Source organism: Anarhichas minor, unplaced genomic scaffold (assembly GCF_050575085.1).
Source record: "Anarhichas minor isolate MPS153535 unplaced genomic scaffold, ASM5057508v1 ptg000027l, whole genome shotgun sequence".
Taxonomy (NCBI): Eukaryota; Metazoa; Chordata; class Actinopteri; order Perciformes; family Anarhichadidae; genus Anarhichas; species Anarhichas minor.
The window spans coordinates 19,380,374-19,396,068 of record NW_027466473.1 but is presented as its reverse complement, the minus strand read 5'-3'; the positions used below and the strand labels follow the sequence as shown (position 1 = coordinate 19,396,068).

At 42.3% G+C, this 15,695-nt stretch overlaps 3 protein-coding genes across 4 annotated transcripts in view; 2 read left to right on the top strand and 1 right to left on the bottom strand.

Annotated features, from left to right (window-relative positions):
* Nucleotides 1–261: 261 nt before the first annotated feature.
* myo7ab (myosin VIIAb) overlaps nucleotides 262–15,695 on the bottom strand; it is a 32,093-nt gene continuing 16,659 nt past the window's right edge. Inside the window, exons 29-47 of one of the 2 annotated variants that reach the window (XM_076101257.1) lie at nucleotides 13,560–13,787; nucleotides 7,833–8,003; nucleotides 7,635–7,752; nucleotides 7,417–7,543; nucleotides 6,716–6,885; nucleotides 6,430–6,620; nucleotides 6,080–6,204; nucleotides 5,841–5,998; nucleotides 5,545–5,698; nucleotides 5,066–5,221; nucleotides 4,868–4,973; nucleotides 4,561–4,674; nucleotides 4,331–4,418; nucleotides 3,999–4,105; nucleotides 3,461–3,646; nucleotides 3,121–3,237; nucleotides 2,640–2,723; nucleotides 2,096–2,215; nucleotides 262–1,655 (exon numbers count right to left, since the gene is read on the bottom strand). In XM_076101257.1, coding sequence (XP_075957372.1) covers nucleotides 1,563–1,655; nucleotides 2,096–2,215; nucleotides 2,640–2,723; nucleotides 3,121–3,237; nucleotides 3,461–3,646; nucleotides 3,999–4,105; nucleotides 4,331–4,418; nucleotides 4,561–4,674; nucleotides 4,868–4,973; nucleotides 5,066–5,221; nucleotides 5,545–5,698; nucleotides 5,841–5,998; nucleotides 6,080–6,204; nucleotides 6,430–6,620; nucleotides 6,716–6,885; nucleotides 7,417–7,543; nucleotides 7,635–7,752; nucleotides 7,833–8,003; nucleotides 13,560–13,787 — 2,613 coding nt within the window. In that variant the 3' untranslated portion in view covers nucleotides 262–1,562. The remainder of the gene's footprint in view (nucleotides 1,656–2,095; nucleotides 2,216–2,639; nucleotides 2,724–3,120; nucleotides 3,238–3,460; nucleotides 3,647–3,998; nucleotides 4,106–4,330; nucleotides 4,419–4,560; nucleotides 4,675–4,867; nucleotides 4,974–5,065; nucleotides 5,222–5,544; nucleotides 5,699–5,840; nucleotides 5,999–6,079; nucleotides 6,205–6,429; nucleotides 6,621–6,715; nucleotides 6,886–7,416; nucleotides 7,544–7,634; nucleotides 7,753–7,832; nucleotides 8,004–13,559; nucleotides 13,788–15,695) is intronic. The other variant, XM_076101258.1, reaches the window with a different exon arrangement.
* Nucleotides 8,589–10,194, top strand: LOC142959795 (scavenger receptor cysteine-rich type 1 protein M130-like). The gene has a single exon (XM_076101262.1). The coding sequence runs from the start codon at nucleotides 9,043–9,045 to the stop codon at nucleotides 10,192–10,194; it is 1,152 nt and encodes a 383-aa protein (XP_075957377.1). The 5' UTR covers nucleotides 8,589–9,042.
* LOC142959794 (CD5 antigen-like) lies at nucleotides 10,210–12,661 on the top strand. Its single transcript, XM_076101261.1, has one exon. The coding sequence runs from the start codon at nucleotides 10,210–10,212 to the stop codon at nucleotides 11,611–11,613; it is 1,404 nt and encodes a 467-aa protein (XP_075957376.1). The 3' UTR covers nucleotides 11,614–12,661.

Genomic DNA, 15,695 nt, shown 5'->3' with positions numbered 1-15,695 from the left:
AAGTCGTGTAGTATTTCAAAAAACTTCATGAAAAAAGACATTGATGTCACAAAAGTCATTGTATAGCATGTAATGGTACAATATGAAAAAACTCGGTATAATGTAAAAAGTATTGTATTATAGTATGGTTGTAAATGTCATGAATAAAGTCAGAGTACTTTCAGCCATTTCATGTCTTTGAATGTTCAGTGTGCTCCAAAAATCATTCAGGTTACTGTGCAACCCATACTTAAGAAAATAAACATATACAGTAAATGCTATTTGCAAAATCTCATTTATTCATGTCTACATAATGATGTGTGGTCACATGGTCCAAAAACAGATGATTATGACTTGATCTTTAATAAAAATCAATGCTAATGGTTCGTACATTTAGAAAAAAAGACTCCATTCACCATCTACAGTATAAGTGTACATGTACATGCTCTACTGCTGTGGCACGCATACGGTCTGTTTCTGTGCACATGCATGACTACACAATGTAATAAAAACAAAACAAATCATTGGGTTATATTTAAATGTTTAAATCCAGATTGACTTGATCCTCTTAATAATTCCAAATTTGACTGCATACATTGTCAAACTGGCATTTTATTTAATAAAGAGAAAACCCCACTAACTGAGATCTGAAGGGTCATTAGTTAGATGATGGGTTACTTTTGGTGTAAAAAGTGACTATTTGATGCCTGGTTGGTAAACTCTGAGCATAAATACGGATGAAAAGACGAAGCTACTCCACAAGACAAACTAACAAGTCGACTTCTGTTTTCTGGGGGATTTTCCGATTGTTTCCGGTATTTTCTTTTTTTTATAAAACAAGGATTAGAAATCAGATTTTTAATCATATCTTGTTTTTGTAAATCAAGCAAGAAGCTAGAGTACCGCTTTGTTGTCTCGACACCGATGTCGGCATTTGAGAAAACAGAATTCCGTCTCAAACAACAGTTACATTTAAAGCTTGTTTTATCAAACGGCACAGAGATTATGAACTGATAACATGATGACATGCACTAACGTTCAAAAGTTTTTCTTCTTTCTTTCCTTCAATGATTCAGACTCCAATTGTATTATTTACACTTGAAATAGTTTCTGCCCCAAAAGAGGAATAATTAAATTATATTTTGCACTTGACACTGAAACAGGAACCTGTTCCTTTTAAATCTGCAATCTCTTGTTCCGCTCTTTCAATTGTCTGGTTGAACTATTGTACATGGCAGGAGATCACAAACTTTCAACGGTGTGTAAATAGCACAGCCGATAATATGACGGTCAGTTCACGGTGATTATAGTGCAGAAAGAAAGCCGTCCAAATTGCCGTGTTACAGGTGGGAAAAGGTAATTTAAAGGCAACTGGTGAGTTTTTTTAAGACAGGGCCGATACATAACAACATAAATGAAAACATTGGCATTGCAGTGACACAGACACCTTGATAACCACTTTGTGAAACAATTCACACAGTTACGTATGAAATAAGAGCTTTTTGTTTACATGCATTCAAACGGTGCACGTGTGAGGAGGATTGATTGATTGATTGATTGACCGTACATTCCAGCCGCTCTGCTCACTTGCTGTTGCCCCGGGTGGTTCGCTGTTTGGTCATTGTCGTCAGCATCTGGCTGATGTAAGAGGTCAGGAGGTCGTCCATTTTGTAGCCCTGCGTGTTTTGAGGACAAAGGTTAGATATGCTGAGCTGAATTGATGTTTATGTATTTGGATGTATGGCTCTATTGTTTTATTTTTTCTGATGAGATGAGAAAGAAATTGGTTGTTTGCATTAAAAGTGACAGCAATAGTTTCTCTTTCTCACACTCCTGATAGGTCAGAGAGCATAACAGAGCATAATGGCGCCTTAAGTGTAGACTACCTCTCTCTCTCAATATTTTATGTTTTCAAATTGTTGCACCATGGCATTGTGTCATGAATGCGGCAAAATGATCTGTTCGGTCACAAATATCATAAAAATCAGGTCTGAACTCAAACCTAGGAGCATTGGTTACGTGATGAACCGTTTCAAATGTATATTAACATATTTAAACTCTTAATTTCAGGTTATTCTGGTGGCAGTAGTGCTTCATGTCAAAACCAGGAGCTCACCAGCGAGGTCTCACACAGCAGCTTGCTGCCTCGGACCAGGTTTCCGATGGTGATGTGGAAGTACGTGTTACCGCTGCTCCAGTTGGAGATCTTAGTGAAGGGGTGAGTGGTGAGGATGTCCTGCAGGCAATACAACAACTGAGATTAGCACACACACACCCTGTTGGCAGATACAGTGCAGTACTGTGAGATAGCTTGTGTACTTTTGATTTGAGGGAAATACACACGCTATCTCACAGTAACATAACGAAATGAAGTTATGGTGGTGAATCAACCTGCAACTCTAGAGAAATCTGACATCAAACAAAGAGAAATATCCAGAGAGCGACATCGATGACTAAATATGTTAGAGTGTAGCTTGAGTGTGAACAAGATTTAACTCCAAATGTAAAAGTTTTCTATTGTAGCTTTCAGCATTTGGATTACAGAAAACTAATATTTTAGTTATTATTATTATCTGTATTTTGCAAATCTTTCAGAAAACGATTTTGTTCCCAAAATGATAATTCTTGGGAACAAACTAATATGATAAGTGTGGACCCACCTTAGACTTGGGATCAATGAGACTGACTCCGTGTTTGTTGATTGCAATCAGGAGGGCTTCTGGGTAATTTGGATCAGTTGTTTGCTGCAGGAAAAAAATAAAAAATAGAATAATTAAAAACAAAACTTTTCACACAGTGCTGAAAAAACAAGTTTGATTCTACTTTTATAATGTATATCATAGATTAAATGAATGCATGCATCAACAATGATAATCAAATAATATAATCTATATTATTCTGAAATAAACCATTCTGCATAACATTCACTTCCGATACTTTAAGTATATTTTGATGCTGATACTGTTGTACTTTGAAGTAACATTGTGAACGTAGGACTTTAACAGAGTATTTCTACACTTTAGTATTGCCACTTTTATTTAAGGTGAAATATCTGAATACTTGGACAACAACATAATGACCAAAATCTGCAACAATTGCTAAACGTACACTTATATTCCTCTTTTTTACCAACGTCTTTACCTTGACTTCAAAAAAGGCAGAACCAAACGTGGTCCACTTGTAGATGATTTTGAGGAAGGAGAGTTTGGCTTCTTCTCGAGTCTTTCCGGAGTGCTTGTTGAACAACGACACGATGGACTGAGAGGGAAACACACGTTTTTTAACATAATAAATGACTTTGCAGAGACTTTTATGACCAAACTTTTAGAACGGCCAACCAAGATTATTAAATACAAAGTTGCCAAAGTTGTACCCATGCATGGCGTTGCCTTTGGGACATTCATGGTCTTCAGAGGATGAATAACAATACATTTGGTGATCCTCTGACTTTTCGTCTGCTCTAATACGTCATGCATCTCACCCTCTTCCAGTCGTCGGGGGACAGATGTCTGATCTGGTCCTGAGGGACGAGATCCTTCAGGATCTTGGAAATATTCTGGAAGTGGATTTTGTCATCCTCAAACTTCACCCTGTAGATCAGCGCTGCCAACTGGTGCACCTCCTCCCTCAAGCACTTGTGGTAGCCTCGCAGATACTTAGGCAGCTCCTGTAGAGAGAAGACAGTCGCTGTTAAGATACTGCATGTCTGTATGTGGGACATTTCAACCTGTCTATTGGCAGATACATTCATACTTAAGGTTGTCCATAAACCTACACAGAGCTTTCAAGCTCCATTCAAATAAAAACACTGAAAACCACGTTTTATTAAAACCATATTAATTGTATCATTGAGTCTCAGACGTTTATATATTTATATTTCAGTGCAGTTTGACTTGTCGGGTGTCAATATCACAGAGTAATGTCGCTTTAACGTTAAGAAATAACGTGAAGAAATACCCTTAAAATAGCTGGAAACAATAATTTCACACATCTGTTGATTTCTGAGAGCTGTTACTCACTTGGTAGTAGTGGAAGATGGAGTCAGCCATAGAGTCTTTTCCTGGCACCGTATTAGTCCACAGCTTCTTCATGAAGAACACCTGATAGGTCAGTGAAGGCAGTACACCTGCAGACACAACACACACACACACACACACACACACACACACACACACACACACACACACACACACACACACACACACACACACACACACACACACACACACACACACACACACACACACACACACACACACACACACACAGAGAGGTGATTAACAGTTACAGGAAGATAGAAGTCACAAAACCTGTGAGCTTTAAAAACAAATCCTGTATTTTCTCTTTTTACCGTCTTTCACTTGTCTGGCTTTCTTGATCCAGTCAGTCAGGTGCCTCACAAAGTCGAAGAAGAAGTCGCCGTCGGGCACACTGATGACCTGGAGAACCAGAAGCATGAAGTGGTTTTAACCTCAGCACATGGTCTAATCAGCAGCCGTAGCTGTCAGTGCTGAAGAAAACTACTGTCACTAAATAGATATTTACTAGAATCCAGATAATGAGGCTACAGGTCGTCCTCACCTTGTCAGTGATCTTCACAAACAGACTGAAGCCTTCGGAGGATTTGAGCAGAAGACGTCCAGAGATGTTGTGGCAGAAGTCTTTGGCCTTCGTGCTCGACTCCACTTCAAACACCTGCGAACACAAACGGGCTGCTTAGACATGAAATACTGAATGCTTGCTGCAACAATGGGCATTGATTTTAATCTATTATTTACTGTTTTTATTCTTCTTCAGTGAGTTCAATTTCTATGTATTCTATTTCATTTCATATTCTACTTTTCAATTCATAAAAGAGGAAAAGTATGTTAATTTTGTCGTCACTGACCTCGTCTGAGTCATCGGGGAAGTAAACTTTGTGGAAGATCTGAGTGGTCTTGTGCTGGATGGCCTCCACCTCCACCAGGTGAGGAGGGTACTTTCTTGATCCATTTCTACAACAAATAATAGACGAGAAATAAAATGGATGAACTCAAACGAGATAGAAAGACTGTTGAAGGTGAAAGTGTGTTTGTGTGTGTGTTACCGTAAGGCTTTCTGTAGCCGCTGCATGCAGTCTGGAGCCAGCTGGTGGTGTTTCTTGGCCTGGAGGAACTTCTGCACGTGAGGCAGCAGGGTGTTACTGGGAGGAAACAAACCAGTGCAAAGCCACAGCAGCTCCCAGCCCTTCTCCTCACTATACCTACACACGCACAGCACAGCACAAGTTAAGCAATGGTTATCAACAATCTGTTCTTATGGCAACAAAAAGAAAGATATTGCTAGGAGTTGTAGTGGCAATAGACAAAATAGTCCTTTAGTGAGTTAAATATGGCGAAAAGTAAGTAAATAAATAATATGTTTCTAAGACGCATGTATTTATGGGATGTTTTCTCATTCAAATAAATAAAATAAAACAAAGTAAGTAAAACAAAACTTTGACCACCATGTTGCTGAATACTTTCCATCTCTGCAGTGTGTGTGTGTGTGTGTGTGTGTGTGTGTGTGCTCGTGCTCCAGACTTACTTGATGTGATTATCAGTCAGCTGTTTGAGAATCTGACAGAAGATTTCGTCTTTGAGCGGCTCGGCCTTCAGGGCTCCTTCAAAGATCTGATCGGTGAGCTCGTTGACAGAACGCACACGTTTGGACGGGTAGTCGCCCATATACTTGATCACAGGTAGAGACGCGGTCAAGGACTTCAACCACTTACAAATGTTTTACTAAACTGAATATATTGAGTTTTAGACTGTTGCCCAGACAAAACAGGACAAAAACACCCATTGACACAAACATTTAACACACACGCCACTCAAGGATATCTATGAAGGCAAGTAAGGCCTCCTGGGAGAGCTCCTCGTGAGCCAGGACTTTCTTCAGCAGAGGCTGTTTGAGAGGCTCCCTGGTGCAGCTCCACAGACGATCCTTCCCTCGGCTCTTAGAGATCATCACCCTGCTCAGAGTGCTCTTCGGAGGAGGCCTGGCAACATGAAGGAAGGCTTAGAAATGATGAAACTACACACTTTGTATCGATCTATATGTAAAGGATGAGGAAGCACACCTGAAGTAGTCGTAGGAGAACTCCTCCAGCGTGTAGGCCTTAGTTTTGTCCTCAATGCCAGAGACACTCATATGGGACAAACCGATGGATTCTCGCCTCTGATCAGCAGTCATCGTCACAAGAGCCTGAGATGGAGAAGGAGTAAAAAAGGATGTCGATTTTGTCAAAGACAAAAATATTTTCTATGAACGTGTCGAGGGAGGCAAGTTAACGACTGCAATGTAAAACGTTTTTACAGAAAATACGAAGATTTATTTAAATCTCATATCAAAGTGTTAAGTGTGAAGCGCTGGGAGCTGGTTAGCGTAGCTTAGCATAAAGACTGGAGGCAGGGGGCAAAATATCCTCACCACTATGTCATACTGCGGTCTGGTGATAGTGGGCACTACATAGACACAGTCGGCAGGGAAGTCCCCTTTCTGTTTGGTCCTGTCGTTGATGCCGTGAGCCCAGCCAGAGTTCATCACATGCTCTCCGTCGTGTTCGTCCAGGATGATCAGATCCCCCTTGGAGAAACTTAGGAACGTGGAGTCCACCCCCGCTGTAAAGTAAAAATCTGTATTTAAAGAGAATTTAAAAAAACTGTACACGAAGTCCAGCACCAGTTTGTTTTTTTTAACCATCAGTGAATCTTACCAGGGTTGGGACAGTCCAACAGTCCCACCACATACTTGGACCTCTTCCTCAGACCCTCGAGGAAGGCCACCACTAGATCACGGATGTCCTCCGCATTGTTGGAGGTGAATGTGTACTCGTCTCCTTTGATGGTGGCCAAGGTGAAGCTCTGACCCTGGAGTTTACCCCCTCTGGAAGATGAAAGTTTACTTTAATAGGGTCAGTGTGTAGCATCACAGGGGATCTATTAGCAGAAATGTAATGTCATATTCATAACTATGTTTACATTAGTGTACAATCACCTGAAACTAAAAATCAACAAAGGGAGAGGGTTCTTTTCACAGAGTCCGCCGTGTTGCACAGCCATGTTTCTACAGCAGCCCAGAGCGGACAAACCAAACACTGGCTCGGGAGAGAGCCTTTTGCATTTTACTCGAAGGCCACCGTAGTTCTCCGACACACTTGTGAAACTGCTAAACGTGAACCGCAGAGTGTAAAACCGTGGAATCACGTGAACTCATGTAGTTCTAAGAGGTGGACTATAAAAGTACATTTTACAGTTTGAGGAATAAACTCCTGAGGAACACACCAACTTTCTGTTGATTTCAGCTTTTCTGTTGATAAATAGTCATTAGTTTAAATGCTCCATTCTTACACTGTAGTGTGTAAATTTGACTATTCTTCCCATTCAGTGTTGCTTCGAGGACTTGGCGTTATCATACCTGCTACTGGACACAGCAGTGATCTCTGGGAACGAGAGCTCCAGAAGGACCTGCTCCTGTTCATCCACAAAGTAAACCCCAGTCCAGTTCACTGCCACGATCACGTCATTCTTCGGCAGACTGGGTCCTGTGTGGACAAACGGTGTCATATGATATCCATGATAAAAACAAAACATACAGATACCTAGTAAGAAGTGATCATGATAATATACACCAACCTGAGAATTTGAAGGCCTCGTAGAAGCGCGAGAAGAGTAAAGGCCACTTTAAACGAGCAAAATCCACCACGTCCTCCTTCACCTTCTGTGAGGTCAGCCTCCTCTTAGTGTGTAATCCCTGCGCAGACAGTTGCAGTTAGTTACTGTGGATCAAGTTGTTGAAAAAGCCCCCAAAGGGTCAGCGTTGGTGTCAGATACCTTTTTATGGGCGTTGATGATGAGCTGAGCCCACTTCTCTGCAGTTTTAGTGGAGCTGATCTCTCTGTCGGGAATGTAGGAGGGGATGAGGGTGAGCAGGCGATCTTGGAGGATCTCAGAGCCGTAGTCCACATAGTACTGCTGAGAGGCCAGCTCTGCCAGGTCCTCCTCCTGTAGGACAGACACAGGGCAAAGAGACGATCATGAGAAAACTAAATCAAATATATAAAAGAGGGAACGACTCTGTTCTTCTGCAGCTGTGTTAAAGAGGAGACCATAACAAAAGTGGACAAAACTGACCATTTATTCAATATATTCTTATCAGCTTCTATAAAAATGAATACAGCTTTTTGTGTTCGTACTCTCATATCGGTTTAATTTGTTCCAGCACCTTGTCAAGTAGGTTTAAGATCCCAGAAGAGCTGCCCTGAAATTAAAAGAATAAAGAATGGACTAAGAAGATCAGGCCAAAGAACACAGAGCATATATGATTAAAATAAAATGTATAATCTAATAGTCGATTTATGCATTGTGTATTGATATGAAGTGATATAACAGCTACAGCTGTAATGTGATTATTATAATAATAGGTCTGTTGACAGAAAGTACTGGAAAGTTTGGTGATCATACTCGGTGTGTGTTGTATATGTCCTCATAAAAGCAGGAAGTTGGGACGGTTTAGACGGTTGAGTCAAAAAGAGGAAGTGCTGCTGCATCTGTCAGGATGTGGTAACGGGGTGTGTGTGTAAAAATAAACAGGCATGAGCAGCTGTGAGGATTGTGGAAATGAGGATGGCTCAATGGGACAACAAAAAGAGAAGACAAAAGATTTGACAGTTGGGATTTGACGCTGGACACCGTCCAGTACTCAGCCGAGACCACTGCACATTGTTCGAGAGAAGCATCAGAGGACTCCGTCTCTGTTCACGGCAAAGAGAACGCCGTTCGGGAGCAAGAATTGGCTGACGGAGATTTTCCTCTCCCCCCTACTTGAAACTGGATAACAAACGACGCTACTCTCTGACTTTGTACTGAGCCCAGAGGACTGCTGAACGAACTTTGTTGACGAGTTGAGGCCCGTCCTCCACTCCTAAACCACAAAGGATTTATTACTTTTCCATCCAGCCTCGGCACAATATAAACTGAGGACAGCAGAGCAGACGGACGGGCAGAGAGACAGACGGGCAGAGAGACGGTCTACCTGGACATCATGGATCACCTGTTGATGCTGGTGCTGTTGCTGTGGAGCTCAGGACTACAGGCGGAAGGAAATCACACAACAACAGAACCTGTCAGGTTGGTGGGAGGAGACAGTCTCTGTGCAGGAACACTGGAGATGAAACATCAGGGAGACTGGAGACCAGTAGATTACTATTACTGGACCCTGAAGGAAGCAGCTGTTGCCTGTAGAGATCTGGACTGTGGCTCTGCTGTTTATATCAGACGGAGAGAGGCGTCCTCACAGAGATCTGTGTGGACGATCAACTTTGACTGTGTTCACTCTGGATCGGCTCTGAAGGATTGTGTAACATCAGATTATTCTTCTTCCATCCTGGATGTCACCTGCTCAGACTCTGTCAGGCTGGTGAATGGGACTAGTCTGTGCTCAGGCAGACTGGAGGTGAAGTCTAACCAGTCTAACCAGTGGTGGTCCTCAGTGTGTGAAGATGACTTTGACCAGCAGGATGCAGAGGTGGTCTGTAGGGAACTTGACTGTGGGGCTCCTTCAGTCTTCCAGGGGGCGCTCTATGGAGAAGTGGAGGCTCCAATGTGGACCAAAGAGTTCCAGTGTGGAGGCAATGAGTCTGCTCTCCTGGACTGTAGAAGCTCAGGCTCAGATAGAAACACCTGCTCAGCTGGCAAAGCTGTTGGACTCACCTGCTCAGATCCTGTCAGGTTGGTGGGAGGAGACAGTCGCTGTGCAGGAACTCTGGAGATGAAACATCAGGGAGACTGGAAACCAGTATATGACAATTACTGGACCCTGAAGGAAGCAGATGTTTTCTGTAGAGCGCTGGACTGTGGCTCTGCTGTTTCTATCAGACGGAGAGAGGAGTCCTCAGAGAGATCTGTGTGGAGGATCAACTTTGACTGTGTTCACTCTGGACTTGCTCTGAGGGAGTGTTTAACATCGTATTACTCTTCCTCCATCCTGGATCTCACCTGCTCAGACTCTGTCAGGCTGGTGAATGGGACTAGTCTGTGCTCAGGCAGACTGGAGGTGAAGTCTAACCAGTCTAACCAGTCTAACCAGTGGTGGTCCTCAGTGTGTGAAGATTACTTTGACCAGCAGGATGCAGAGGTGGTCTGTCGGGAGCTTGGCTGTGGGGCTCCTTCAGTCCTCCAGGGGGCGCTCTATTGAGAAGTGGAGGCTCCAATGTGGACCAAAGAGTTCCAGTGTGGAGGCCATGAGTCTGCTCTCCTGGACTGTAGAAGCTCAGGCTCAGATAGAAACACCTGCTCACCCGGCAAAGCTGTTGGACTCACCTGCTCAGAACCTGTCAGGTTGGTGGGAGGAGACAGTCGCTGTGCAGGAACTCTGGAGGTGAAACTGGGAGACTGGAGACCAGTATATGGCTTTTACTGGATCCTGAAGGAAGCAGCTGTTTTCTGTAGAGCGCTGGACTGTGGCTCTGCTGTTTCTATCAGACGGAGAGAGGAGTCCTCAGAGAGATCTGTGTGGAGGATCAACTTTGACTGTGTTCACTCTGGACTTGCTCTGAGGGAGTGTTTAACATCGTATTACTCTTCCTCCATCCTGGATCTCACCTGCTCAGACTCTGTCAGGCTGGTGAATGGGACTAGTCTGTGCTCAGGCAGACTGGAGGTGAAGTCTAACCAGTGGTGGTCCTCAGTGCGTGAAGATGACTTTGACCAGCAGGATGCAGAGGTGGTCTGTAGGGAGCTTGGCTGTGGAGCTCCTTCAGTCCTCCAGGGGGCGCTCTATGGAGAAGTGGAGGCTCCAATGTGGACTAAAGAGTTCCAGTGTGGAGGCCATGAGTCTGCTCTCCTGGACTGTAGAAGCTCAGGCTCAGATAGAAACACCTGCTCACCCGGCAAAGCTGTTGGACTCACCTGCTCAGATCCTGTCAGGTTGGTGGGAGGAGACAGTCGCTGTGCAGGAACACTGGAGGTGAAACTGGGAGAGTGGAGACAAGTAGATTACTATCTCTGGACCCTAAAGGAAGCAGCTGTTGCCTGTAGAGAGCTGGACTGTGGCTCTGCTGTTTCTGTTGGACGAAGAAAGGCGCCCTCACAGAGATCTGTGTGGTGGGTCAACCCTCAATGTGTTCTGTCTGGATCTTCTCTGAGGGAGTGTTTAACATCACGTTCCTCTTCCTCCATCGTGGATCTCATCTGCTCAGACCTGCTTCAGCCGATCATCTCTGTGTCCTCCTCAATGTACGGGGTCTCCGAGGCCCAGCAGCAGGGGGCTCAGGTGCTCAGGCGCTCCACCTTCACCATCTGCTGCTCCATCCAGCCACAGTACCCAGGAGGCTCCTTCCAGCTCACCTTCACCTCCTCCAACTCAACACACAACTATACCCAGCCAGCTGTCAATCACACTGCCTCCTTCCTGTTTCCTGCTGCAGAGCCCGCCCACCAAGGAAGCTACAGCTGTGTTTATCACGTCTCTGTTTTTTCTCAAAACTTCTCCTCTGAGAGCCAACTGCTCGCTCTCACTGTCTCAGATCCAACACCTCTTATCATCAAAGAGGTCGTCCTGCCGCTGACTCAAGGCCAGCAGGGGGCAGAAGACGGGCAGACGGGAGAACACTGAGCTGGATCATTATAACCTGGGTGTTCCTGCAGCTGAAGAAGAAGGAGCTCAGGGAGCAGAGTAGCTCCTCCAAGGAGCTCATCTCACATCCAGATGGATTTCTAACACACAACCAGCTCCCTTTTATACGCATGTTCCCTTAAACAAGAAGGCTGGAATATTATATTACATTATTATAGCCTGTCTTTCTTACTCTCAACAATGTGTTGGTCTCTCCATACGTTCTGACTTCCTGTCTGTGGCTCTCAGCTCCAAGCCCATTGGTTCCTGCTGAAGACGTGAATCTTTAAAAACACCTCACAGATATAAAGTTGAATTTGAAAACTAGACTTGAGAGCAGGTTTACCAGAGTCCAAGCATCCGGTGTCTTAGAAACCAAAGACTATATCAGGAATGTGAGATATTAGAATAAATATGAAACCTTGACATGTATCTTCTACATTCTGTATAACGATACTCAATGTTAAGAATCTGTTGGTGTTTGTCCTTTAAAAAATATAATGAACTTCATGACTTCACTTATTGCAGTGAGCAAGATTTTGGCAGCAGGGCAACATATAGCTAAAAGATAATCATAATAATACAAATAGGACCAACTTCCCGCTGTGATCAGCCCCTAAAACCTCATTTATTTGTGATTCAGAAATGTTACTATTTTGCTCATTGTTGTACTTCATGATTTTACTTAATTTTCGAACTAAGTTTTTTCTTATTTTATAAAAATGTTGTTTATAATCAAGGATATTACTTATTTCATTAGAATTTTGCTTTTTATTGTACTTCATGAACATTGTCATTATGGATTTAGCTTGTTTTCTATAATTAAGGATTTTGCTTATTTCATAAGAATTTTGCTTATTTTAGTTCTTCGTAAATTTACTTAATTTTGTAATTAAGGAATTTAAAAAAATTATAATATATGATTTTGCCTTGTGCAGTTACCAGAGGAATTTAAAGTTATAATCAGATCGTAATGAATTGAAGTAAAGTAGTATTATTTGTATGAGCTGTTGCTAATTATCCTGCAATAAATATCTAAACTGCATTTAAAGTAAATATCTCTGAGATTTCATTCACCAAGTAGTAAAGAGGACTCATGGCTGTAAAAAGATAAAGTATTATTGTGTGTCTAACAACAAATAGAGTTCTGAATGTTTATTCATAGAACATAGAATGATCCGTCTTACTGACAAATATCACCCTCAAGTCATCCTGTAGCTGTTTTATAAGTTTTAGGAGCAAAAATATCAGATTTTGTGAGATGACTAATCTACAAAGAAGAAACCACCTCAACAACCCCATCAAATATCTGTCGGTGGTCTTGTAACTCATACCAGCTTGAAAGAAGAGTGCTGAACACAGACTTGCTCTTTTCAGGGGCCAAACAGGAACAAAGGAATGAAAACCACTTAATTTACATTCTCAAACATCATAGAAGGAATTTTATGGATATTTACATTATTCACTAATCAGGCAATCATCTGGTCATCTGTTACTCCACTCTTTCCTTTGTTTCACACATCATAGGAATTTGTATTTTAGGTGTATTTTAGGTGTTTTAATAATTAAAATGATTAAAACACCTAAAAGGAAAAGCAGCAAATGTTTACATTTGTGATGCTGGAATCATGAAATGTTTATACATAAAAAATGACAAAACGGTGATCAAAATAGTTGGTAATCAATTTTCTGTAAATTGAATAATTTTTACTCAACTAATTGTTTAAGCTGTATTTGGGTAGTTCAATTTAAAATGTTATCTTCGAAGTGGTTAGAAACGAAAATACTCAGGTAAAGTGCAGGTACCTTAAATTTGTACTTTCGTATAGTACTTGATTAATGGAACTTAGTGACTGCTGTATATGCCCGGGGTCTCCTTTAAAAAGAAATACATAAACTACCTTTCAAGTACATCAACTGCATGTTAAACAGAAAAAGCTGCTCACCCTCTCACAGCGGTACTCTCCGAATTTCACCCCTCGGACGATCTGCTGGTAGACGAGGTTTGAGGCGACGTAGTCCTCAGCGGGGTTGTGCCAGGGGTTGAAGATCTCCTTCCTGAAGAACAGCCTCCAGGGCGCGTTCCTCTCCTGGGCGCCCTGCTCCTTGGCATACTGCTCACACTGGGAGACAGCGTCCATCACGTGGTCGCTACCGCTGCCCAGAGACGACACCTGATCCAAAGCAGATTCACAAATATATACAAGAAGCCGTGAAGTCTGTAAACAACGTAACCTCTAACTAAGAAGATTGGACAAAGTATGACCATTCTACAGTGTTTCTTCCATGAAGAGATCCAGGAGGAGCTCTAAAAGGATATTTGGAGACCCAAATGGACACATGGTAACCAAATGATATTCTGACACACTGAAGGTGTTTCTCCCTTTATATTTTGATATTATATTATTTTCCTTTTATTTTTAGCCTTTACAAATTGCAAAAACAATATATATATGGTCGAATACGTGGTATATAAGTAGCAGACTTACTGTGCGTAATGGCTTCAACTGAGCGCACAATCGAGTTTGAGGGTAGATCAGTTACGCAAGGTTATACGTTGGTTGACGGCTTATAGAAGAGGAAGATAAGGTTTGTACTTTAAGTACTAGCGTTTTCTGAAGCTACTAGCTCCATGGTAACATCCGCTAGCACATTGTTGGTTCTGTAATGTGTCTTTTTCCGTCGAAATGCTGCAAGATCCGACTTGCAGCGGTTATGGCGACTTTGGACAGTGTGTGTTTGGGCTCCTTTTGTGAAAACTCCATAAGAAATGAAAGAAAAACGATGATTTCTTTGCAAAGATGAGGGTTTTGGGCATGCTGGGATACCAAACACGGCCATGTTTTGTGACGTAGTTTGCGCAAGCAAGCCGTAGTAACGGAACAAAAGGGGAGGGGATCGAGGACGCCGGCGTCCTCGCGGAGTTGAACAGGCAAAACCCTTGTCAAATGAATGAGATGATACAATGTGATGATCACAAAGACATTTATTTATCATGTGTATGTAAACCTGCATACACAACAAGAAGCCCAACAGGCTTTCCCACGAGCGTTGGATGTTTCGTCGCTAGGTGTCGCTTTATTTTTGAAGGCTTCAGTGCTTCATTTGACAGCATTAGCCCACATTCCACACACTGAAAGTGTTAAGAAAGTCAGGATTGTACTTGCGCACACATTTAGACTTTGGGGGGGGGGGGGGGGTATGGCACCACTGTCGTCTTCATTTTTTCTACCACTACAGTGTAGTGGTTAAATTGTGTAATGTTTATGATTCATTAAATGATTTAACACTGCTGCCCTCTAGTGGTTAAATCGTGTAATGTTTATGATTCATTAAATGATTTAACACTGCTGCCCTCTAGTGGTTAAATCGTGTAATGTTTATGATTCATTAAATGATTTAACACTGCTGCCCTCTAGTGGTTAAATCGTGTAATGTTTATGATTCATTAAATGATTTAACACTGCTGCCCTCTAGTGGTTAAATCGTGTAATGTTTATGACTAATTAAATGATTTAACACTGCTGCCCTCTAGTGGTTAAATCGTGTAATGTTTACGACTCATTAAATGATTTAACACTGCTGCCCTCTAGTGGTTAAATCGTGTAATGTTTATGACTCATTCAATGATTTAACACTGCTGCCCTCTAGTGGTTAAATCGTGTAATGTTTATGATTCATTAAATGATTTAACACTGCTGCCCTCTAGTGGTTAAATCGTGTAATGTTTATGATTCATTAAATGATTTAACACTGGTGGTGGGAAGCTATATTGTAACTGAGCGTCTCATGGAGAACGTCTCTGGTGTCTTCAATTGATAACCTATGCGGTCCCGCGGCCCTCGCAGCCCACAGGTGCAAAACTGAAAGTTTTTTGCGGCCCTCTAGGTGGCGTTCGCGGTTCGTGGTTAAGAATCACTGCTCTAACGTATCAGACAACATTGGTCTTTAAAGAGAGGTCAAGATGGCGTCATATTAATATATATCTGTGGTGGATGAAGTATTCTATTCTAAATCTTTTCATAAGCTCAGAAAAACAGCCCTATTTTCAGCTTTGTGACGATGCATTTCCCAAATGATAC